At 33.9% G+C, this 24827-nt stretch overlaps 2 protein-coding genes across 7 annotated transcripts in view; both read left to right on the top strand.

Annotated features, from left to right (window-relative positions):
- Positions 1 to 56: 56 nt before the first annotated feature.
- Positions 57 to 8154, top strand: LOC126824610 (uncharacterized). Its single transcript, XM_050553872.2, has 9 exons — positions 57 to 107; positions 1424 to 1576; positions 2070 to 2174; positions 2405 to 2528; positions 2871 to 3145; positions 3414 to 3575; positions 3730 to 3776; positions 5142 to 5252; positions 6418 to 8154. The coding sequence occupies exons 2-9, from the start codon at positions 1430 to 1432 to the stop codon at positions 6596 to 6598; spliced, it is 1152 nt and encodes a 383-aa protein (XP_050409829.1). The 5' UTR covers positions 57 to 107; positions 1424 to 1429; the 3' UTR covers positions 6599 to 8154.
- An 810-nt stretch (positions 8155 to 8964) lies between these two features.
- LOC126823728 (double C2-like domain-containing protein beta) overlaps positions 8965 to 24827 on the top strand; it is a 65137-nt gene continuing 49274 nt past the window's right edge. For 4 of the 6 annotated variants that reach the window (XM_050552698.2, XM_050552699.2, XM_050552694.2 and 1 more), the window contains exon 1: positions 8965 to 9151. The gene's annotated coding sequence lies outside the window, so the exon portion shown is untranslated. Of the gene's footprint in view, positions 9152 to 21742; positions 21924 to 24827 lie in introns of those variants that run through there. The other 2 variants (XM_050552696.2, XM_050552695.2) reach the window with 2 other exon arrangements.

Below are 24827 nucleotides of genomic sequence, written 5' to 3'. Positions count from 1 at the left end.
ATATATACTAATTATTCGTTTCGTTGGTTTTGTTTATAAATTTTAGTAGCACACACGTAAGATAAAAAGTTAGTAAACAAGTGCGCGAGATTTGAAAGGATCAAGAAGTTAGAGTATACACTTTTGTTTATTTTTTTACAGAATTAGTCTTAGCATCTAAATTATTTGCCCAAGTTCTAATAAATCAGTCAGCAGGGATTTAAGATCACAGTTTATTCATCATATTATCGACTTTTAAAGTGTAGTTCACACAGACCGGCTTACGGTCAAATCAATATATTATAGACTATTATATATTTACAATATTACCACTAAGAAGAGAGGATGCAAATTGACGATCTTTATTATTATTATTTAGTATATATACCCGTCCACAATGCGAACATTCTCTCTTGTATTTGGGCTGTCTACATGCATGTTTGAATGTAGTATGGGATGGTGTAATAAATTTATATTTATGTTAAAGAAATCGGAATAAGAAATTCCATACTTTTATATTTGTGTTAAATGAAGCCACGAAACATCAAAGGCCTTAATCTTCCTTTGGAGGTGAATTAATTGATAATTTCAAGCCAATCATCAATTTGTATGGTTTCCACTGATCGTACGTGTGTAGAACGACTAATCACTAAAAAAAAACAACGGCAACAAATCACGAACGAAGTATCAATTTCAAGCCAATCAACTTAGATCCGTTGATCGTGTAACTACTGATCACTAAAACAACAGCTAATCACGTCAACAAGTATTTTATTAATGACAAAACTCTAATCAAGTACATGATATATTTTTTCCTGTACTGACCAGTGGTCAGGAACCAACTCACACTGCAGGAAGTAGATATAGTTTCGTTGTTAAGGCAAACATCAGTTTCGGACATGCGCAAGTGCCCAGGAGAAAACACACGCCAGGAGTCAACTCAAACTATCACACCGGGAACAAAATGTACCGAACATGCGAAATCTACTGTGTATGTATCATGATCTTACACTGGCATTGACATTGACCATTGTTTCAATAACCTCAGTTCCGCCTCCTTGTTGATTAAGAGTAGGAAAAAATTGGATAATTAATCAGTTCATCAGTGTGAGTATAAGTAGGTCTTCTCTGCAGTAAAAACTGAGGATTATTAAAAATCTATTAAAGTAGGCCTCTCTCTACTGTATTCTGTTTACAACTACAAGCTTTCAATACAAAAACAAGCTGATTGGGTAAGCTGAAATTGGCAACCAACCACATATTTATACGCTGAAAGTTCACCAGTAGTTTTCATTAATATTACCAAATGAGGAAGCAGAAATTATTATTTGTTGAGTCTTCCTATGGTACATGTAAGTTATGTGTTTGAATGACATGCTTATTGTTTAGGCTACCTGGACAAACAATAACATTATAAAAATATATTTGTTTTCTGTACTATTAGGTTATCATGGATTCACCCAATTCCAATGTGGATTTATTATTGCAAGAATTCAAAGAACCACAGACTATTCCTGCTGATAAAATTTTCTGTGAACAAAAATCAGAAGAAGAATATAAAGAAAATATTACAAATGAAACACATAAACATTTAGAGGTAATTTGTACAGAGAGAACATTTTGTTTGTAAATTTCAATCTTTCTTAAAAACTTATTCAACAGGAAATGCAAAACTTTCAAATTATCAGGGATTGTTTACTGGATCATGAGATAACCTCCCATCAAAATTCAGAATGTTATGATTGCAAATTCTGCGTATGAAAATATGGTGAACACAATTGTGATCAAGTTTTAGATGGAATTTATTTAAAATAATTAAAATTTGATGATTTTGTTTATGTCACTGAATTTTAAAATTATTAGATCTTAAAGATTGAAAGCATCTTTTTGTTAACATTTTCACTGCCAAAATTTGTTACCACAATAAAGGCTGACATTTTAGAGGAGCATTACTTGGAAAGTTAGAATCTAGAAATTTAGAATATTTTGTTTGTAAATTTCAGACTTTTTAAAACCTTTTTAGCAAGATTAGTGGACATTGATTTTGGTGAACTTATTAGCTAACTTAACAATTATGTCTTTTCTTTCAGGAATTGGTGGAATTTCTAGAAAAAAATCCACAGTCGTATAATAAAATTCTTCTAAAGAGGAAAGTTGAAGAAATAGAAAATGGAGGTTTCTTCTCTTGGCTCAAGGTAGTAAGGAGTTAATGTCACATATGTTACAGAAGGCAGTACTTATTTTACAAGGCCCAAATAGTCCCAGGAGATGATCCTATGTTGTCCATTAAAAAAACTAAAAGAAAATAATTCATTTAGTAGATACCAATATTCAAAAACATGTTCTTTCATGTATTGAAATGAATTTAAAATTTTTATTTAACTCAAATGATTTTTATCTTGTTTTTTTTTTTTTGTTCTTAAAGTTGACAGTGCTACGATGGTTACATGGAAATGATTGTCCATCATGTATGCTCACGACAGAAGAAACTACATCAAAATTACAATCCTTAAAAACTGGAATGCAGAAGGTTTTTGAGTATTCAGAAGGTAAAGAAATTAAAGTTATATGTTACAATAGAAAGGTTCCTGCTTGTTTGTGTGAAGGTAGTTTCATAGGAAAAGTATATATATGTCGTTCATTGTGGAAATTCTACTTCAGAAAAAAAGACAGTACACATGCAAGTCCAACCATTTACCCATCTTAGTAATATGCTGAGTGCATCATTTTGATTAAATAATTATTCCACTTAAGATCAGTTTTTGATACCAATTTTAACAATATAGAATTAAATACAACAAATTTATAAAGCTCAAACTATCTTCCATATAAGTTTAAGTATTCTATGTACCCTGTGAACATTAAATTGAAATCCTTTTATATTATTTCAGCTTCCAAAGACAAAGCAATTCCGAGTTCAGCATCTAAAGACAGGACTAAAAATAGTTTCAGTAGATATAGCACACCTGTTTCTAAGACACCTGGGAGCAGGAAAAAGCAGAGACTTGATTATTTACAAACTCGAGAGTCTCCTTTTGTACAGATTAACATGGCAGAAATACATCCAGAAGATGAGGAACAAGTACATCAGAGTTACTCTCCTCCACCCCAACCACCCTTACCATCAAAGTTGTTTACTAGAAGTACTCAAAAAGCACACATAGAGGTACAATAATTTTGGATCATCCACACTTTTTTCTATAACAATATTTCTAGAAACTGGAACCACGTTTATTGCCATTTTCAATTGTTAAGATCTAAATTTTAAGAGATTTTGATTTCCATAGATATGCCCATTGGTTTAATTTCAACAGATTAACGCTGTAAATTTGCTGACACATCCTTCACAGAGTTTATTGTCTGTATCAGAATATATTAAGGCAAACTAAATAAGATTTGAGTACTGTATGTTAATTATTATTTTGTTATTACAGATGGTTCATCCTCCGTTACCCCCAACACCTCAACCTAACAAAGAAGTTTACACCAGGGTAAAAGATAACACAGAGAATATCAATCCTGATCAATCAAGTGAGCCTGTAAGCACCTCCAGTGCTTCGAGTACATCCCATGTTACCACGTCAACACCAAACACAGTAAGACTTTCTATTTATTCATCTTCATACTGTAATTCAATTTAAATTTCAAAACTTCAACAAATCTTAAAGGTTTTTATTTTATGAATATTGGCAATATTATTTTTGATTTGATGTTTTGAATATTGAACAATACATTTTATTTATCTTTTAGTTTGTCACACCTAAAGATATTAGAGTACGAAAACATAGAAGAACAAGGTACGAATATATTTTATTTTAAAGTCCCTGAGCATGATTTGAGTGATATAGTTTATTATTTCGGATGACGGCATGATATGATAACAAGCATCCTTCTGTCTTGTCATGTTTCCGAAATCTAATTGTTTTTAATCCTATTCAATCCAAGTCAGGAGATTATCTAGTGTTGATATTGTGATTTTTTTTTATTAATTACATGTTAAACATACATTACGCAAGAGCTAAATCTGCCTATTGCAGGTTTTTCTTTAGGCCTGAAATATTTTCTAAATTATTAATTAGACATTAATTAACTTGTCCAGGCCATAATCAACTCTCGATTGTATCAGATTTCACCGATATTAAATAGATTAGAACAGTTCAGCCATATTTTGATTGAAGCTCAAAATGGAGGAGCGAGACTTAGCTTCGAACAACCAGTACGGTGGTTGAAATTATTGCACACGTCTTTTCAAACCTTCAAAGGCTAATATCTTTGCTCGCAATAGAGTAATTTGAATGGAATTTTCAAATTATTCATTTTACATTACCTATTTTCGAACTATTATAGTAAGAATGGCTAGCTCTTTATCTAAATCTTACATAATGTATCTTTAAATAATTAATCTGAGTAAATATTAGCAGGAATTAAGCCGTGAGAAATTATATTTTTTCCGACAAAATGCAAATCATGCAAAGTTGCTTTACTGTGTCATATTATTATTCAATATTGATTACTATCCTTGGCTCATAGTGACATTAGAATCTCTAATGGGTTTTAGTAGTAACAAAGGCCCACTTATTTTTATAAATCCACATTTTAATGTGATTATATATAGCCATTACCCATGTCCACATTTATTATAAAAAAATAGAGACTGCATAATCTTTGCTGTTGATCTCATTGTTTTATCCTATTGATTTTCAACATTTATCGATAATCACCTGCACAGTAATGTGACAATGCATTTTTGTTATGAAATCTTGTTAGCACTGTCAATAAAAAATGAAATTTATATGGGTTGTCTATACTATTGAAAGAACCCTATTATTTTTCGACAATTTTTAATGTTATTTCAAGAGGTATTGTCCTTTGTTACAAAATCTTGTTCAATTATGGTCTGATCTTGATGGACTTTTATTGAGTTATTTAGCGCATAACTGCTTGAATGGGTTAAATGCTAGGGGATATGTTTTGTTACCTGGCAACCTATGTTCAATTTTACACATTAAATATCTGAAGATATTTCTTAATAGATCATTTCACCAATCATTAACTGTGACAGAATGGGGTAACTCCTCACATGACCCTCTAGCAGACTTTATGTCAGTTATGCAACCAAAAAACCAACATAGAAATTAATAACATGTATTTCCCTTTTTCAGATCCAGTGTTTCCAAATCATCAAATGGCTCAACATTTTCTCGATCCAATCTTTTATCAGATCTTCAGTCTAACAATCCATTAACTCGTCTTCGAACAACAGCTGTTACAAGGTAGGATGTAGTTTGTTTGGATGCATCGATTTATTCACTGTTAACTAACGATTTCAAAGTATTCCAGAACAAGAATATAAACCTATAGTTTATGTTAAGTCAGAACAAGAATGTAAACCTACGCTATAGTGTGCCATAGAGTCAGAACCAGCGTATAAACCTACAGTATACTATATATTAAGTCAGAAAAAGAATATAAACCTATAGTATGTCGTATGTTAAGTCAGAACAAGAATATAAACCTAGACTATAGTATGCCATAAAGTCAGAACAAGCATACAAACCTATAGTATATCGTCTATTAAGTCAGATAAAGAATATAAACCTATAGTATACAGTATATTAAGTCAGAACAAGAATATAAACCTAGACTATAGTATGCCATAAAGTCAGAACAAGCGTATATCTATCGAAATCTATTTCAAGAAGCCATGTTTGTCGTGTCACTTCGCGGTCGCGAAAACTAGCCAAGCTGAGGGATAATTCATTGCGTATAAAAGACAATGTTGTCTTTAATCACTGTCCATTTACCATAAATGCCTAAGCCTAAGTAAATTCTGGGATTATCCCCTGCCAACTTCTTTTTCGGTAGTTTAGTCAGCTTGTCATCCTGTTTATCAACATATCCCTAGTGCAAAGAGGTCAGACAATCTGCACGTGTAACCGTTGACGACACTCGAGCAGACTGTTGGTAATCGTCAGATTGCCAAAAAGTGACACCCTCTCATTTTTGTCATGTGTCCATTCTATGATTGTTTTTAAATGAATCCAGTATTTTTTAAGTAAGATTGGGTGTTTCCATATATATACCAAAATTGCCATACTTTTATTGGAAATAACCACCCGATAAATATATTTGTGGGAATGTATCTTTAACTTATGTTAAGAATCCTAAACGGTTGTAATAGTAGGAAAAGGGTCTTAGTAAAAGTTTTAATATGCATTAGGATTGTTTAGTGGGATAGACTTGGTGTTTGCTTTCAATTAGAAATATTAAGACTTCATTGAAATATTTTCATTTACAAAAGCATACACCATTTAGCTTTTAGTCATTGATCTAACAATGACATTGCCACGTCTTAAATAGGGGTGAATGTTATATTGATTATGTGTAAAAGCAAAAAAAAGTTTATAATATAAAACATTATTTTCCTTTTATTTTTAGATCCCCAGGAGGGACACCTATTCGTCAAGAAGTTGTTGAATCTAGTGAACCATTGCATCAGGCATTGATTGTTGCCTTTAAAAATAAATTTCGTAATGTCCGTACACCAAGCCCATTAGCATCACAAAGTTATACTATGGATATTGGACATTTTTCACCTACACTTAATTTTTCTCCCTGAGCTATTTATGAAGATAAATGACCATTTAAGATATTATTTTGAGATGCAGATAACTATAAAAGCATTAGCCCATCTGCTGAGTTTCCACTAAATGTCAACAACCATATAGAGATGTAAATATGTGGCTAGAAATTATGTGTTTTGCCTGATTGTGTTTTATGTGTCTAGAATGCTTAATTTGTTTCTGTCTCCATTCAAATATTATTTCTACTTATTAGTAAGAACAATATTGCTTTGACCATTATGGTTTGTGTATTTCATGTCATGAGTTTTACTTCCTTGATGATATATTTGACATTGTTTAGTTAGAGACTGGAAAACATATTTTTTGGTAAAGACACCATAGATTACAACTTGTGATTGAGAAATTCTGTTCTATTTAAAATCTAAAAATACTGCCATTATGATTACCAGTAAGTAGAGACATCACTTAGCTAAGCAAGTGTGTGGTGTTAGTAGCCTATAGTTATACGACTAGCTGTGAGCTTTATGTCCTCTGATAAACTTGCAGTACACAAAGGATTTCTTTCTTATTTAATTATTGCAGGCTTACTAATCACTTTAAGGCTGTGATTTTATTTTTCTCCCGTTGTAACAAATATATATTTTCAGTTAAATATAAATGTTCAGGTTATGGATGACCTAAATAATTTCAAAGGAATATAAGATTAAAATGTTATCTTTACATGTAAGTTTAACATAATGTAAATAGATAATATTTGAAGTATCTTTATGTTTGTGAGGTTTTTTTTATTTATAAATGATGTGCTACTACAGTTTGAAAGGGAATATATCTTTTTAATATATTATATTTTTTTTGGATTACTGATTATTTGATGACTTTTTTAATTGTAAGTGCAGGAGTACCTATATCTAGAATCGTTTCTATATCAACTGAAGTATATTTATATTTTCACACATTCTTAAAGATGCATTATATAAGACCTAATTCTGCATATTACAGGTCTTTCTTTTGGCCTCAAACTTTATATAAATTATTAGTCAAATATATATTCACATGACAAGCCCATAATTGGATGGTCGCAAATTTTCAATGGATTGAAACCTGATTGCCATTTACTTATTCGATTTAAAAATGGATAATCAAGACTTATTTAATGTCATAACAATGGTACTTGACAATTGAGACTGATAACTTTGCTCAGAATATGGTAATTTGACTGAAATTTTTAATATACAGTATTCATTTTTCATTATCTGTTTTGAACTATTATAGCAAGAATGGCCAGATCTTCATCTAAATCTTATATAATGCATCTTTAAGTTGTATCATGGTCTTTATGGTCCATGGTTGTATTCACCAAAATTTTCTAATGTGCCAAAAGTTTATAAAAAGTATTATCTTGTTATACATTTTCAAAAAACTTGTTACACTCAAAATATGCTGGGTGTTTAGTTATTCAGACTTGAATGTCATGTTGATTAATATATTATCCAAGTTTTATTTACAATTATTTGTCACCTCCTCTTTAATAAAGAATGTACCACAAGACAAATATGTAAGAAACTTGACAACATAAACAATAAATGAAATGTAAAGCAACTGTTTTTTATTTTTGTTTTTACATTAATCGTTGCAGAGTCATGTCTCTAAATTAAGTGGCATGGTTTCAATCTCGCGCTTAAGAATGTGACAAGGAGTACAGTCACCTGCCCAACCTCATTGGTTTTTCCGGGTGCTCCGGTTTTCAACCACTGTTAAAGACTCCTATACCCAAATTTTTACCTTGTTAATCTTGAAATGACCCGGTTTGTGTTAAATGGACGTTAAACCCCATTTCTCCTTCGTACGAAGGGACCAAAAATTATTCTGCCTACTCACACAATCAGCATACCAGCAGTGGGCTGGCTTTGTAATGTTTCTCTTCAGATGGGGTTTCTTGTAATGATAACTTTATCTAGACAGAACCATGGACCTATTATAAGGTCCATGGACAGAACACTTATCGTTCAGGCCCGGCGGAGTGGGGGGGGGGGGGGCTAGGGGAGGCTTTAGCCCCCCCCCCCCCAATAATTTGGCCGCAAGTACTCTTTTCTCCAGGTTATTGCGGCCCCTGGACCCACGCCTAGAAGGACCTAGGATGGAAGCCCCCCAATCAAGAATTGCTTCCGCCGGCCCTGTCATTACATTGCTGCTGTAAACAATGCGCCACATAAGCAAGGCAAAAATCTTACTAAACACGAGGAATAGTGTATCAAATGGTTAAAGTACATATTTTATTTTAAAAAGACCTTGCATTTAGTGAAGAAACGCCTCCACAAAAATGAAAGGGAATAGAAAGATAGAGATATTAACTGCCTGTTTGTTCCTCAAAGTAATACAAGTATTGTGAGTTATCTGCCCCTGTAACCATAAATCTCTATTTTGTACGTGTTGTTGACAAAGATGATTATTGGAATTAGCTAAAGTTAGACTCATTTTATTTAACATTTGTCAAATTGATTTATTAGTCACTTGTGACAACCACTATCTTGATATCTGAAAATCCAGAGGCATTGTGTGTGTAACGTGTATGGTCATTCTTATACTGGGTAGGTATGAGGTATAGCCAAATTATATATAAACCTAAGATAAAAATGTATAGGCCTACATGGGGGCCTACTAATTAGCTACGTTGACAAGAATATAGCTAGAAACGTTGGGATACTATATATGTGCTTGTTTTTAGCTACGATTGGATGCCTTTAGTTTTACCTGACAAATTTTATACTATTATTAGGACACAGGCACTTGAAGGGATTAAAATAAACTGCTTACACTATTAATGTTAATATAATAATACTATTTAATACTAATAAGCAGTGGTAAGAAGTTTTATTTTAATCCCTTCAAGTGCCTATGTATTAGGACTAGTTAAACATACCCAGCCTAATGTATAATGAAACGCTTTTTCGTTTATCAGTAAAACATTGTCAGTAAAGTTAAATTAATCAACCGGTGTTTCTAAAAGTTTTAACTGACTTACAAGCCAAGGCCATTCTTGCGACCTATAAAGTTTATCCTATTTTTTGTGTTTTTTGATTGGCTGTTGTATGACATATTTTTAGTCCTGCCTCCATGACGTAAATATGTCAAATTTAAAACGGCAAATTTAAAATGCCGGGTACAGCAAGCTGTTATCGCTTCGATTTAAAAGGGGTGATTTGTATTAGTGTCAGGTATATATACATGTATATGCTTAATTGTAGTTGGATGTGGCAGAAATATAAATAACAATAATCAATCAATGTTTGAAGAAAAAATTGTCCGTTTTGCTTGTTTGAAGCACAGTGTGATTAGCATCATTGGGGTTTGCCAGTTGGATCTTTATAGTACCTTCTTATCTCGAAATACAGAGAGCTAAAAAATGTATTGCTTCAAAACATCCACAAGGACAGAATCCACTACAGTGATTTAGGCAAAGTCATATAACACATGAAATACAGGCATATAAATATTTTAGTAGAAAAATTATCTGAAACTGAAAGTGACCCCCCCTCGCCTTTATAGTCTGACTTTTCAATTCATGGTTTTTCTACTACTGAATTCTAGTATAGCTTCAAAACATCCATAAGGACAGTATTCCGGCATTTAGACAAAGTCACATACGGTAAACATTAATAATACTACAGACAAGTAGTCTTATCTGCGCTGGGTACCCTTCTGTGTGAGTAAGGTGCTAGCTTGCTAACAGAATGTCCCGAGGTTGAATAGAAAGCGCCTCTGGATTGTCATTGTGCATATGGGAAGGAAGCCGAGGTCCTAGAGGTCCTTTGAAGCCTTTGTACACATTGGCATGATCATCAAAAAGAGAGAGAAATAGGCCTAGGGTTTAACATCTGCTTGACACAAACTAGGTTCTTTCAGGACTAATATGGTTCAATTTTATTTCAATAATTCGCTTTTCGTGCAGGAGCCTTTAACAGTGGGAGGAAACAGGAGGACCCGGAGAAAACCCACGAGGTTGGACAGGTGACCCTACTCCTTGTCACGTACCCAAACCATGCTACTAGACTTAATGACAGAGACAGACCTTGTGATTTTATGCGCACACATTAATCCACTAGCCAATCCACTCCCCTTATTCATCAAAGAACCATGGATACACAGAATAAGAAATAAGTGTAGTGTGGATGGCCCTCATTATATTAGCCTGGTATTAGTGCTGAAAAGTAGGATGTAAAACCCCATTTCAATCATTTCATTTCAACAAAAACTATATCCACCATATCTTATATATCAAGAAGGTATATTATAGATTTTACATAAATTTATTGTAATTTGATACTGAAATAACTCAAATTGACCTTTTTAAAAGTTTGGTAGGAAATCATACCGAGTTACCTCCCTTCAGCACAGGTGAACACTCTGAGATATGTAATGTCACATGTGGTCAGATTTTGTTTCCTCGACTTTAAATGTTGACCTGTACCTGGCTTATTGGTTTATAATATGAATTAGGGTCTTTAGCCAATCAGACAGGTTCGCTTTTTCTATGTTTCATTTCAGACCAGTGGCGGCGCCAGCCGTCGGTGATTGGAGGGGCAAAGCTGGGGCAAAGTCCAAGGTTAAGGGGGCAAAGACAGCACAAGCTTCAACTAGGGGTAGGGGGCCTCCCCCAGAAAATTTTGAAAAACAGGTTGCCGGAAATGCAGCCTGGCAGTATTTCAGGCACTGATCGATGAGGTAAAGTGTCAAACGAACGGACTTGCGAATCGCGACGAAGCCCACTCGCGAGCGTCAAAGTAGGAAGTCCTCCCCCAGATAATTTTGAAAAATAGACTGCCGGAAATGCTGTCTTATAGTATTCCCAGGCACCGATCGTCGAGATAAAAAGATCTGACCAGATACCGTCCGTCGCCTGATCCCTAGTTTATCCGACTAGAGAACAAAATGTCAAACGAATGGACTTGCGAAACTCAATGAATTCCCCTTGTGAGGGCCAAAGTAGTGAGTCCATTGGGGACCTCGCCAAGAAAATTTTGAAAAATTGACTGTCGGAAATGCTCTACAACATGCAAGTTTATGACTGAGTGGGGATGTGGGATTTATTCACCGTAGAAGGTATTGAGTACCGAAAGGTATCACAAATACTTTTTTTTATTTTCTAAAATTATTGGGGGGCAAACAGAGGGCAGACCAGATTAATTTGCCCCGCCTTGCCCCCCCCTGGCGCCGCCACTGTTTCAGACATTGAAATAGGCTATTATAATAATAATTCCTGTTGCTGTAACAAGTCCAGGAAGGTGACAATTTGCTTGGTTTTTTTCATTAGCTGTTTCTCAGTAGAATTTACTGGGTATCTACAAGCAGGAATGTATAGAAATAAGAACCTCTTTGAAACCTGTAGAGAAGATCTACCACAATCTGATTAAAACACAGATCCTGTTTCGTTTTGTTTTTATAGTTCAAAACTTCGTTTTACTTGTCTTTACTACACTAGGATCTGGAAGAGTTGTTATCATTGACGTGTTCTGAATGGTGTGAGAAATTAGCCAATGAAACGGTCTGTTACGGCAAGCTTTAGTCGTGTTTTGCACGGAACTGTGGGTAATCTACTAGTAACATCAATGCTGATTGGTTAATCAAATGTCTAACGTTATAATGGTCAAAAGCCGCTCGTATGACCTCTGATTCGACCTATCGCCACAACCGGTCAGTTCTTCATGTAGTGTAGGCCATCGAAAGTATAAAAAACACGGAACGAAATATAGATCTGTATTTTAATCAGATTGGATCTACCAGTAATACAAACTGAAATGGTTTAGCACTAACTAATCTCATACAGAGTGTTTTTCATGAAATACCTGTCTCTATTTGGGTTGCACATTTATGCAGGCCTTAATTAAATAGAACTAGAAGTCTTTGATTAGTGTTGATTTGAGTACTCTAAAATGCACATTTTAAAGCTAGCACTGTAAGTTTTGTTCATAAGATATGTCATTTTTTGTTATTTGGGGTGATACACTACATACATGTACATGTATTCATCACCAAAAGAAATACCAATTTTATTTACCAGAAGCATGAATTTTTATCAAATTTGGCATGAACAATGCTAATTGCAATTCAAAAAACTATTGAACAACTTTTGGCTATAAGCTCTGGTTTGTCTGGTATCCCTGGAAACGCCAAAAAGTGATGATCCCCTTAAAAGTGATATAGATAATCCCCTTTGTGGATTGAAAGCAGAGGTTATAAGCAACATTTCGACACCAAAAATGTTATAAAATATCAACTCAACCTATTTTAAAATCTTTGTTGATTATTTACCTTCGAAAAAGTTTTAAACTACAACAATGCGGATGTAAAAATTAGATACTTACATGTACTTCAGTGCACTACTCCGCCGCTCTCAAATTCATTTTATACATTCAAAAATGGTAGTCTTAGACCATCAAAAAATGAAATTCAGCAATGTTCAAGTTGCTAAATACACCTGGATAGTTGCGTCTTAGAGGGAATTCCTTCTGACATCATATATAGATAGACGTCAATGATCCAGTATGAAGCTGCTGCTGGAGGCGGCCATGATTGTTTACTGCGGATGACATGAACTATGTGTACAGCATCATAATTTATTCAAGAATTAATCTAGGTAAGAGAAACCTTCTCGTTTGCTATAAATAGGTTTTTTCTTTCCGCTTGTATCTCCATTATTACACAAAAAACAGTCGGACTGGGTTATTTTACACATGGAGCAAGTGTGCAAAGTCTTAATAAGATTGGTGTTGAAAAGTTAGTGGTATCTTAGACCACTCAACGCCCTTAAGGTGACGATTTGTCTTTGCTCAAAAATTTTACGACCAATAATGAAGCAGTGTTGTGATGTTAACCGACTTTGTGTTCAATAGCTGACGACTAATTAATAAGTTAACAATTCAACTAAAATTAGTAAGCTTACACAAACTAACTTTAATCTGTCAACGAAAATTTAGTCATAGAACTTTTTAATCAAAATAATACATCAATAAACTCAATTCACACTGTTTGAATTAAAATGGTATAATCCTTTGTACACTGCAGTCAGACTGGTCTCTGAATATTATCCAAGTGTTTCATTCACATCAAGGTCTGAGAATAGAGCCACTTATGTTTGCGTATGATTATTCCATGTTGAATGAGCTTTTGGTTATAGGTCGTCTAAAAATCTTCCTGTGATTAGTCTCGCACATTTGCGAATTTTCACATATCAATTAAGATATAGTGCGTTACCTTGGAGCAATGGTTATGTATAACTATAGACTTTAGACAGGCACTTAATGCCCACATGGTCTTCAGAAATTTTTATATAATAAGGTCTGTCATTGAGTCAAGTGGCATGGTTGTACGTGACAAGGCGTAGGGTCGACCGTCCAATATCAAGAGGTTTTTTTCTGGGTATTTTGGTTTCCTCCCACTTCTAAAAACCCCTACATGCAAACGAATTCTTGAAATAAATTGATTTATATATAAGTTCCGCAATGACCTATATATAGTTTCTTTCTCTTTCCTTAAAAACTATGAGAGCATTGCTTGCCCATCTTCTATAACAATGACCATGTGGAGGTGTTTTCAGTGCGGTATGTACATTTAATAATATCACCAATCCACACATCACATCTTCAGAAGAGATCATCTTTATATTCAGTGTTATATATATAGATTTGTAAAGATGACATATTAAATTATAATATATTTTAAAGTTGCTAATACTGATCATGCATTTTATAGACAATATCTCATTTTCCATGACTTAATCCATGATAAAATGTACTCAACAAATTGTTTATATAATATTTAATTAAGAAAATATCAACAGTAAGAGGTTCATCAAAAAAAATTTACCCAATACTTTGGTGGCGTTGACTTGTGTTGTTCTTCTGCAGAGGATGGCTAATGTTTCAAAATATTCAAGAATTGACTATTTTTGGACCGATTCCTTTCAGAGATTCAACTTTCACAATATTGTGATGATTATTATGTTTACTATTTTTATTACAGAATTTAAAAGCTGTATAAGATGTCTGACCATTATAAGTTCAAATGCCTTCTACATCACTGACCTCACATCACATACATGATGTCAATCATTGGCTGATGGTGAATGCCTTGTTTACATAACGTAAAGGCAGAATGATGCCTTTTACTTATTTTATATACCCATAAATAGGAAATATTTTTTTATCCAGATATACTTCAAACACTTTTATTTATTTTTCTAATACTTTGAATAAATGTTCTAGAATTTAATTTTCAAAAGTTAATATTACAATATAATTAACCTGCACCGATGTCATCCCTCTCAGTGATTATAGCGGCTTAGCAAATATTCACTGCTGATCAGAGTGCGTCAGTACATGTAATTGGTTTTCAAAATTTGTTGGTTTTCTCTTTTATTTCAAAATATTATTGGATCTTTACTACATTATATTGAATTTCCAAAGGATGTTTCGATGCAATAAAAATCCTAATTATAAACGTTAAAGCTTTCATATCTAATGTTATGCAACTTAATGACAGAAATAAAAATGCCAGTGCTTAGTAAAAAGATTTTATAATGTTAAAATTAAAAAAACCTGTTTATTGTAACTCTACATTTAATCCAATCTTGTGTGGCCATTAATATAATTAAATGATCAATTTGTATATGGTGTGCCATGGTGCAGATCAATAAATTATTGTGATTGCATACATCAGATAGCAGTTTCACTGAAATGGAACACATTGAAAGGCTTAAAAAACACAACGGAAGTCAAAACTATGGAGGCTAGTTGGGGCCAAGGAGATAGTAGTGAACCCTGGCAAAGGCTGAAAACATCTTTTAGCATTTTTACTGGCTGATTTCCCACAATAGTGATGACGTCTGCAGTGCTGTTAAAGAAAGTATGCCTATTCATTTAGATGGTAGAAAAAAAAAAACAAGGCCAGTCTGTGTACTATACATATTGATGTGCACGTGCAAAACCAGTCGGATTGATAGTAGTTCTGACCATATTCTGCTCGTTATAGCATTGCCCCTGTGATCATAGTAAATGTATATCCATATTCCACATATTAGTCTCAAATTAACTGCAGTATTGTGTTGACATGATTTTATTAATCTCTATTTTTATACACCCACATTGAAATGTGGTCGTATATTGTTGTCGCCCCCGTCCGTCAGCCTATCCGTCGGTCCGGCATCCACAAATGATTGACTTTAAATTGATACACAGTGTTTAAGGTCATGAGACGAAGAAGCCTATTGATTTTCAGCGATTTTTGATAATTACTGCCAGATTTATAGCCCTTGATCACTTCAAAAAATCTTGTGGACGCTCTAAAGGTCGAAGTTAATATCCGATTGACTTTAAATTTATACACAGTGTTTAAGGTCATGAGATGAAGAAGCCTATTGATTTTCAACGATTTTTGATAATTACTGCCAGAGTTATGGCCCTTGATCACTTAAAAAAATCTTGTGGGCGCTCTAGAAGTCAAAGTTAATATCCGATTGACTTTAAATTTATACACAGTGTTTAAGGTCATTTGATGAAGAAGCCTATTGATTTTAAGCGATTTCCAATAATTACTGCCAGAGTTATGACCCTTGATCACTTTGAACAAATCTTGTGGACGCTCTAAAGGTCAAAGTTAATATCCGATTGACTTTAAATTTATACACAGTGTTTAAGGTCATGAGACAAAGAAGCCTATTGATTTTCAACGATTTTTGATAATTACTGCCAGAGTTATGGCCCTTGATCACTTCAAAAAATCTTGTGGGCGCTCTAGAGGTCAAAGTTAATATCCGATTGACTTTAAATTTATACACAGTGTTTAAGGTCATTTGATGAAGAAGCCTATTGATTTTAAGCGATTTCCGATAATTACTGCCAGAGTTATGACCCTTGATCACTTTGAAAAAATCTTGTGGACGCTCTAGAGGCTAAAATTAATATCCGATTGACTTTAGATTTATACACAGTGTTTAAGGTCATGAGACGAAAACTCCTATTGATTTTCAGCGATTTCCGATAATTTTTGCCAGAGTTATGGCCCTTGATCACTTTGAAAAATCTTGTGGACGCTCTAGAGGCTCAAGTTAATATCCGATTGACTTTAAATTTATACACAGTGTTTAAGGTCTTGAGACGAACCAGTATATTGATTTTCAATGAATCTTTATGACTTGAACAGCTAAATCCATGATGTTAAAAGTTTTGTATACTAAACGTTAGCATTGGGCAGAACTTTATAAAAACCAAACAAATTTTAAAGTTTTCCTGATAATTACTTAATGAGTTGTTACTCTTAATCAGATTTTTATGTATTATAAATGTTTCATTACCGAAAAAAGTAATAATATATGACAACTCTTGTTGACTGCCCGGACGATATAGCTGCTGTGGGCGTATGTTTCGTTGCCTGGCAACCTATCTTTATTGAGGTGACAGTTTTTGGTCCTGGGCTGTGTGTATGACAGGACTATGGTCTGTGTATTTTGGGATTAAAAATATATCTTAATGTAAGGTTGTTGAACTCTTTCAATACCAAGTTGATTTCCATGCTGTGCCCAGAAAAAACTACACTTGACTGTCTACTCCACATGTCATTTGGGAGACCTTTAGTTATTTTCAGTTGGAAGTAAACAAGATCTGATCGAGAAGAAACAATATATTTAACGAATGAATGAAATGGGGTTTAACATCCTACTTTTCCGCACCGACTGACTAATCAAGACAGGCATTTTCCATGCAGTGGGCTATGACGGAAATTTTGCCAAGACAGCTGCAAAATCCTGGAGAACTTTCTTGGCAAACACCGGGATCGATGCCGGGCCACCTGGTTAGTGAGCCAAAGCCTTACTCACTGAACCACTGCGGGCTCTGACATTATATTTTCAAATCAGTGCTGTCTGTATTTGTTAAAAAAGACATGAATAAGTGTTAATCTAATAGAGAAGTCCCTGTTAATGTCCTTAAAAGTTAGAAATTCTGAGCTTGTCAAACATTTATTGAATAGTGATAATCTATCACATTTTGGCAACTTGATTTTCTTTTAATTACCGGTAACAAGAATTGAAATATAAATTTTGTATTAAATCAATTTAGCTGCTACAGTTGAATATCTAATGAAATTATTTTAGTCTGTTTGATGGAGTAAAGAAAGTCTGTTTCCAGTCAATTATATATTCCGAGAGATTTTGTTATCAATTATTGCGAAGTAAGATGTCTGTCTCTAGGCCTTAGATTGATTGATGTATATGCCTAAATTAGATTCCAGTATTGATTACATCCCATTTAGAAAATCCTACCTTTTACACTTGACATGAAGTTTATAATAATAAGCTGTGTTTACACTGACTTTAGGGCACACTGACCCCATATTACTATCACTGATTTTATTAACCTCTATCGAATGAATTTAAACATACATTATGCAAGAGCTAAATCTGCCTATTGCAGGTCCTTCTTTAGGCTGGAAATGTTATCTAAATTATTAATTAGACATTAATTAACTTATCCGGACCACAATCAACTCTCGATGTCGTCGCTAGCCTACGATGTTTATTGGATTAGGTTCCGATTTGCTGTTCGACTTCCATTCGTGATTTAATCATGGAATGGATAATCGAGACTATGTTTTTTATCGTACCGACTTTAGTAATAATGATCGAGGCTAGGCCAAAATTTCAATCGCCAAAATCTCGGTTCAGATCAGAGTGGATCAATTTGACTGAAATTTTCAGCAAATTCCCTTTACATTGTCTAGTTTTTAACTATAATAGTGAGAACTACTAGCTCTTTGTCTAATCTCACATAATGTATCAATTTAAGGAAGGGATATTGAAACGGTGCCCTGTCCACCCTCCCTTCAACCTTGGTTTGTTTTCTGGAGCATATCTAATAAACCGTTAAGATATCTTTATGAAACTTTGTATACATAACAAGTAGCTATAAGATAGTGTTGCTTTGTTTTAAGTAAAATGTCTCGGATTTATAAAATTAACATTTTGGCATATATGAGCCTTTTCTGCTTAGGCAAAGTAGAGACTTCAATCTGATTGGTTGAGACTTTGGAACACAATAACTCTCCTTTTGATTGATGTGGGGGATCACGTGGCTAAGTGGGTAAGACGCTGGCTCGCTAGCCTGGAGGTCGGGTGTTCGATCCCTGCATTGGCCGAGAAAGTTCATCCAGATTTTCTGGCGTGGTCCCCCCTTTTCAGTGATGCAGGACGGAGGGCCTGACAAGGACAGCTGTCTAGTCCTTCGGATGAGACGAAAAACCGAGGTCCCGTGTATACATTGGAATGCACGTAAAAGATCCCTTGGCAGTTGGAATTCGATGTAAGAGTAGGTGATAGTGCCGCTGCCCGGGCAAAATTTCCCTCATAATACACTGTATGGCGTATGCCCGTCTTCATTAGCCCAGCATAGGAGCAGAACAGCAGGACGTTAAACCTCATTTCATTTCATTTTAATTGATGTAGAATGTTCAAACTTGGTGTAAGTGTCTGTTAGGTGAATGCCTTGACAGAGTTCGATCATAAGCAATCTGATTTGTTGAGACCATGGAACATGATAACTTTGGTTCTAATTGGATGAATGCGATGAGACTTTGATTATAGATTCATTATATCAATACCTTGACTAAATTCGAAGATGAAAATTTTCTGCTTAGGTTAAGTAGCGATAAGCAGTTTGATTGGTCAAGACTTGGAGCATAACAACTCTGCTTTTAATTGAGGTACAATATGTTTAAACTTGATGTAGATGTTCATACTTCATAGGTGAATGTCTTGACCGAGTTCAATGATTAATATTTCCTGTAAATCTAAGCAGAACTAAGCAATTTCATTGGTTGATGCTTTGGGACAAGATAACTTTGATTCTAACTGATGGAGAGTGATGAAACTTAGTGTATAGTTTCACTACCAGGTACTTCAAAACCTTGACTGAGTTTGATTGTGAACATTTTATGCTTAGACTAAGTATAGATAATCAGTTTGATTGTTCGATACTTTTGAAAAAGATAAATGTGCTATCAATTAATATTGGGATTTTGGCGGGGTACATCAGCCTCACTGTTGACTTGTTTCTATAGATTGTCTGTTGCATAAACTATGGATTATTCCATAATTGAATGTGGAAATACATGTTGCTGTATGATAAAAGATTCTAAATGTGGCAAACCATTTAATAATTGAATAAGAATAAGAGAAAAGTGTTCGTTTTGTTTTGTATATATAGTAATAAGTCTAGTGGTTGAACTTTGTAGTTTATATTTTAAAGCCTCTAACTTGAAAGTTAAATCTCAAAAATGGAATATCAGTTTAAAAATGGAATATCAGTTTAAAAATAGCTCAGATGATATAAACAAGCCAGTGTCACCTATAACTGTTGGGTAAACTCTTGATGGGCATTTTGTTTAATCCGATTGAATCCAAGCCAGGAAGTTAAATGTTTTGTTTTCTTAATGCGCGCTCAGAATCAGTGACTTAATGATTTAATTTAAAAATGGAGAAGCGAGGCTAAGCCTCAAACAGCTAGCATCGTGGTTACGATAATAAACAATCAGTGTACACATTTTGTCAAATCTAGTCTCATTGATAACTTTGCTCAGAATAAAGTATTTTGAATGAAATTTTCAATACATATATATTAATTTATCTATTTTTGAACTTTTATAGCAAGAATGGCCAGTTCTTTATCTAAATCTTACATAATGTATCTTTGAATTTATTCTTTCTGATCTTTTCTACTAGCAATAATGTTGGACCTATTCAAACATACACGCTGGCAGATAAATTTTCATTTGATTAGAAGTGACTGCTCTATTGGCTAGCTTCTGATCTGATTCCTCCTTCCAATTGATCGGAAACGATTAGGTTGATTTACTAGAATTACCTTAAAACTCCCGCAACCTTTGATCTAAAAAAAAGTAATAGCTTTATTTAAAGCTAATCATGGACAAAAGCATATTTTCCATTTCATTTTCAAATTTCAGTTTGCATACACAATTTAAATTACCTGGGATTTTTATGTGCAAAATGAAGACAGGCATATGTCATATAGTGTGCTATTAGAAAATTTTGACCGGACAGTGACATTATTTCTAATTCCAACTGTCAAGGGTTCTTTTTTACGTGCATGCCAATGGTTTTCGTACAATATAAATGACTAGACATACATACAGCTGGACCTCCTGGTTAGTGAGCCAGTTCCTTACCCACAAAAGCCACTGTGACACCCTTTTTTTTTGTGCAAGACAATCCCCATAAATAAATCTTAGAAAGATTAGATATAGGTTGTTCTGTGTAGACCTGTGATACCTTTGCTCTCATTTAATGGCATAGTAATTTAGTATTTCAGAAAAACTAAAACTCGGAACAGTTTTTCATCTACTTGGTTAAGTGGTCGACACATTGCCTGATTCACCAGTCGATTGCATCCCCTTTCACGTCACATGGTTAAACGTGGCAGTGACCATGTCTTCAAACAATCATGTGACTTCTCAATATGAGTGGTGATTGGCTAATGAATTCTATATTTGGGCGAATGCTTCGGAGAAGCAGACACACTAGGCGAATATATCAAACATGTTTGATTCCGGCGAATCTTTCAGTCGAATGACAGTGGACACACTAGGCGAATTTCGACGCCGATTGATTCGGCCGAACGATTCGGCTAAATCATTCAGCCAGTGTGTCCACCGCTTTATGAGCAGATCAAAGTCAAATTGTAATGGTATGTTCCTAGGCCACCCAGCCACCCATCGTCACTCCCCATCCCGCTTCCCTTACCATGACTATCCCCCAACAGATTCAGAGAAAGGTCCCCTAACTGAATTTGCTAACATTCAAAAGAGCCAGAAATAATTTTTAAATAATTTATAACCTGTTTCCTTATTGTTGTGAAATATTTAGTTTGGGTTAATATGAAATAGCTTCATTGACACTAGCAGTGAATGACATAAGTGTTAACATTTTTATTTATAAGAGTGTTTTGAATTAAGCAATAAAACAGATATATAGTATATATTTGTTTAAGTGTGTCACTAAGTAATGAAGTCATTATTATTGGAGCTAGATATATACATTTATATATAGTCACTATCTATATAGATCAATGACTATATAGGAGATTATATCGTATTCCTACGCCACTCTGATCACTACATCACACTTCTTCTTCCCTCTACTCATACTGGACTATTGATTTTTTCGCTAGTAACCCTGACAACTGCTATAAAAGTCGGCAGTCATCATATATTGCAGCAATTGAACCAGGAGCTGAATGGAGTGTAGGAGAATTTTATCCCAATTGGTGTAAACATACACAGACTTTCTCTTGAACGGTAATTATAATTCTTCCGCAGCTTACCTCGATGTACATTAGTTACAATGGGATATCTGTTAGTTTAAGAGGAACAATACTAAAAATCGGATTAATTGGTGCTTTATTTTATGGAAGGATATAGTTTGTACTATAACTATGTAGTTAAAGAGAAATTAAGGCTGATTAAGTCGACAATATTGTAAGTTATTACGAGGACACATGGCATTAGAAATTTATTTACTTTTTAGATAAATTGATATTGTACATGTAAGTCAGAATAAGGACACGTCCCTGATATTAATTTTTATACTAGAGATTTAAAAACAAGTCTGCTAAAACTCAGTAAGCTTACTGATAATATGGTATTAAGTGATGTGGGTAGGAGTTAAGGAGGTGAATTGGATTTGATAAAATATATGTAGCCTATCAGAAATTTATATGTCTTGTTTCTGAGTGAAGTAGTTGTGAAAAAGTTTAAGTAAAATGATAGACAAATGAGGCATATAAAAGGGGTATTATTTTTTGCTGTTTATTTAGCTAATGGATGGAATCATCTGTCAAAAATCAACTGGAAATGGAATAGCCACATAGTAAGCTTACACGGCTAATAAGTACACAGTATCATCCAGCTACTTAACATACCACAATGGACCTGGTGTTCATTTAGATACAAAACGATCACATTTACAATACTTTGGGGATAGTCGTCTGTAAGCAAATTTATAATTCTAGTTGTTTTATACACAATTGTCGAAATTTCAAAGTAATTTCAAAATACTTTCGATGGCCTACACTACTTGAAGATCTGACAAGTTGTACTCGAAGGTCGTGTCAGGGGTTGTACCAGCGGTTTTTGACCCTATGACAACAGACATTGATTAATCAATCAGCATTTATGTTTCTAGTGGTTTACCCACAATTCCGCGCATGGCATGCCAAAAATTCGCCGTAAAGGATCGTTTCATTGGCTTATCCCTCACTTCAACCAAAAGGCCAGTAAAATAACAACTCTTCCAGATCCTAGTGTAGTAAAGACAATTAAAACAAAATTTTGAACTATAAAAAAACAAAATGAAATAGGATCTGTGTTTTAATCAGATTGTGGTTTTCAGTAAAAGTTTAGGTTGATCGTAAGAGTAGATAACAAGATATGACTCTTTATTACTTGTTTGTGTAGTATAAATGCAAAAAAAGGTAGAAATAAATACAATACCTGTAAGCTGTAAGCCACAGGTGGTGTAATATAGTCATACCTTATTGATCACCTTGTGTTGTTTATAAGTATTAACCGATATACTAACCAGTGACTAACATTTTATCCACATGTCTGACCATGTATTTAATTATTTATAGATGTCACTAATATAGGTAATAATAGACACAGATCTCTCATCAGTGTTTATCACAGGAAACATGGAATATAGCACACCTCTCAAAATTTTTGTTCTTTAATTTGAAGAGAGTGTGAGCATTTTGGACTTTAGAGATCTTCACTAATGGGTCAAAATATATTTTATGATTTGGCATTATTTGACTAAAAGGTTTCATCAGAATTAGATTGTATGCAAAATTGAGAAAAATATGTTTTAATTTGAAGTTTATTTAGTGGGTTTAAAGAGATTAGTGAATACACATGGAAGATCTGTGTACAGGTTATGTAGACATTGTGATGCTTATATGTAATCTAATGTTACCCACGAATGTCTATTTTCGGGCTATGTAGACAGTGTAATGCTTATTCTCATATTACCCACCAAAGTCTGTTTACTTACTGGCTATGTAGACATTTTGATGCTTATTCTGTTATTATACCCGGAAAGGTCAGTTTACAGACTATTTAGACATTGTGATTGAAGCTTATTTTGATTCAGCCTTGGGTCATAATACGATACCGATACATTGTTATTTGTTGAATTCTTTTCAAAAACAACGAAAGATGAATTGTGCCATTTGACAAGTTAATTTGTCTTAATCAAGAATTACGAGCAGTGATTTGTCAGAGATTATCAAACGATGCACATTTACGAGCTCAGGAGAAAAAAATAGAGCTTTGTTAAAAAAAATTTTGGACTGCAATTTATCGAACCGGCTTCATGTATAAATAAAGCAGCGGGGAAATACAATACCAAAGAAACTATGTAACATTCCTACAACTCTCCTTAAATATCAATTGGCATTCCGCAATAAATTCTGGGTATTTCCGACGTATTTGAATTTATACTCTGAGATCATGCAACCGGAAGGGTTGACGCAGGAAGTAGGAGAGTATTTCTCCCATTAAGATTTAAGACTGGATAATCGTTTTGTGATGAGGCTCATTCTTTCAAAAGGGTGGAATAGTTTGATGCCTCTAAAAGATAACTAAGTTCTAGATGTTGATAATTGAAGGAAAACAACGGTTAAGGATTTATTGTTCAAAGCTTTATTTATTTTTTTAGTTCGCTAATCATGTAGGTGTATCATACAGATAGGAATGTAAGCATAATGATTATTGGAATATTGTATAGACTCCTTGAATATGATGACAGAAGAGCAAAACTCTTCTCAGCTGGCTGTGTTGAGTGTATTAGCCAGGAGAGAGTTTTAATGCTTTGTATAAGCGTGGATTAAAATGTGTTGGTATATTGCTTTAGTTATTGGTTAAAGAATCTCAATGTCGCAACCTCATGAACTGCTTGGATGACTTATTGCTTCTTTGCCTGGCAACCTATCTTTTAAATTAAATCGAACATCCTCCAATTGTTTCCAGCATTGTTATTTGGATGTATCGTTATTCTGTATGACTTTTCCAATTAGCATTAGTATTGGTTCATTTTTCTTAAAAGTTTAGGATTTATTTGTCATCAAATTGTTTTGTTTATCACACACTACAAGAGCAATTAACAGATTGCAAATTGTTAAATCAATTAACAATTACTAGCTC

This window comes from Patella vulgata, chromosome 6 (assembly GCF_932274485.2).
Source record: "Patella vulgata chromosome 6, xgPatVulg1.2, whole genome shotgun sequence".
Taxonomy (NCBI): Eukaryota; Metazoa; Mollusca; class Gastropoda; family Patellidae; genus Patella; species Patella vulgata.
The sequence above is the reverse complement of the archived record's forward strand: the minus strand, read 5'-3'. Positions and strand labels throughout refer to the sequence as shown.

Excerpts from the sequence above, each read along its gene's own strand:
- LOC126824610 (XM_050553872.2), top strand. The coding sequence starts at position 1,430 with ATGGATTCACCCAATTCCAATGTGGATTTATTATTGCAAGAATTCAAA. Across the intron at positions 1,577-2,069 it reads AAACACATAAACATTTAGAG|GAATTGGTGGAATTTCTAGA; the intron begins GTAATTTGTACA and ends CTTTTCTTTCAG. Across the intron at positions 2,175-2,404 it reads GTTTCTTCTCTTGGCTCAAG|TTGACAGTGCTACGATGGTT; the intron begins GTAGTAAGGAGT and ends TTGTTCTTAAAG.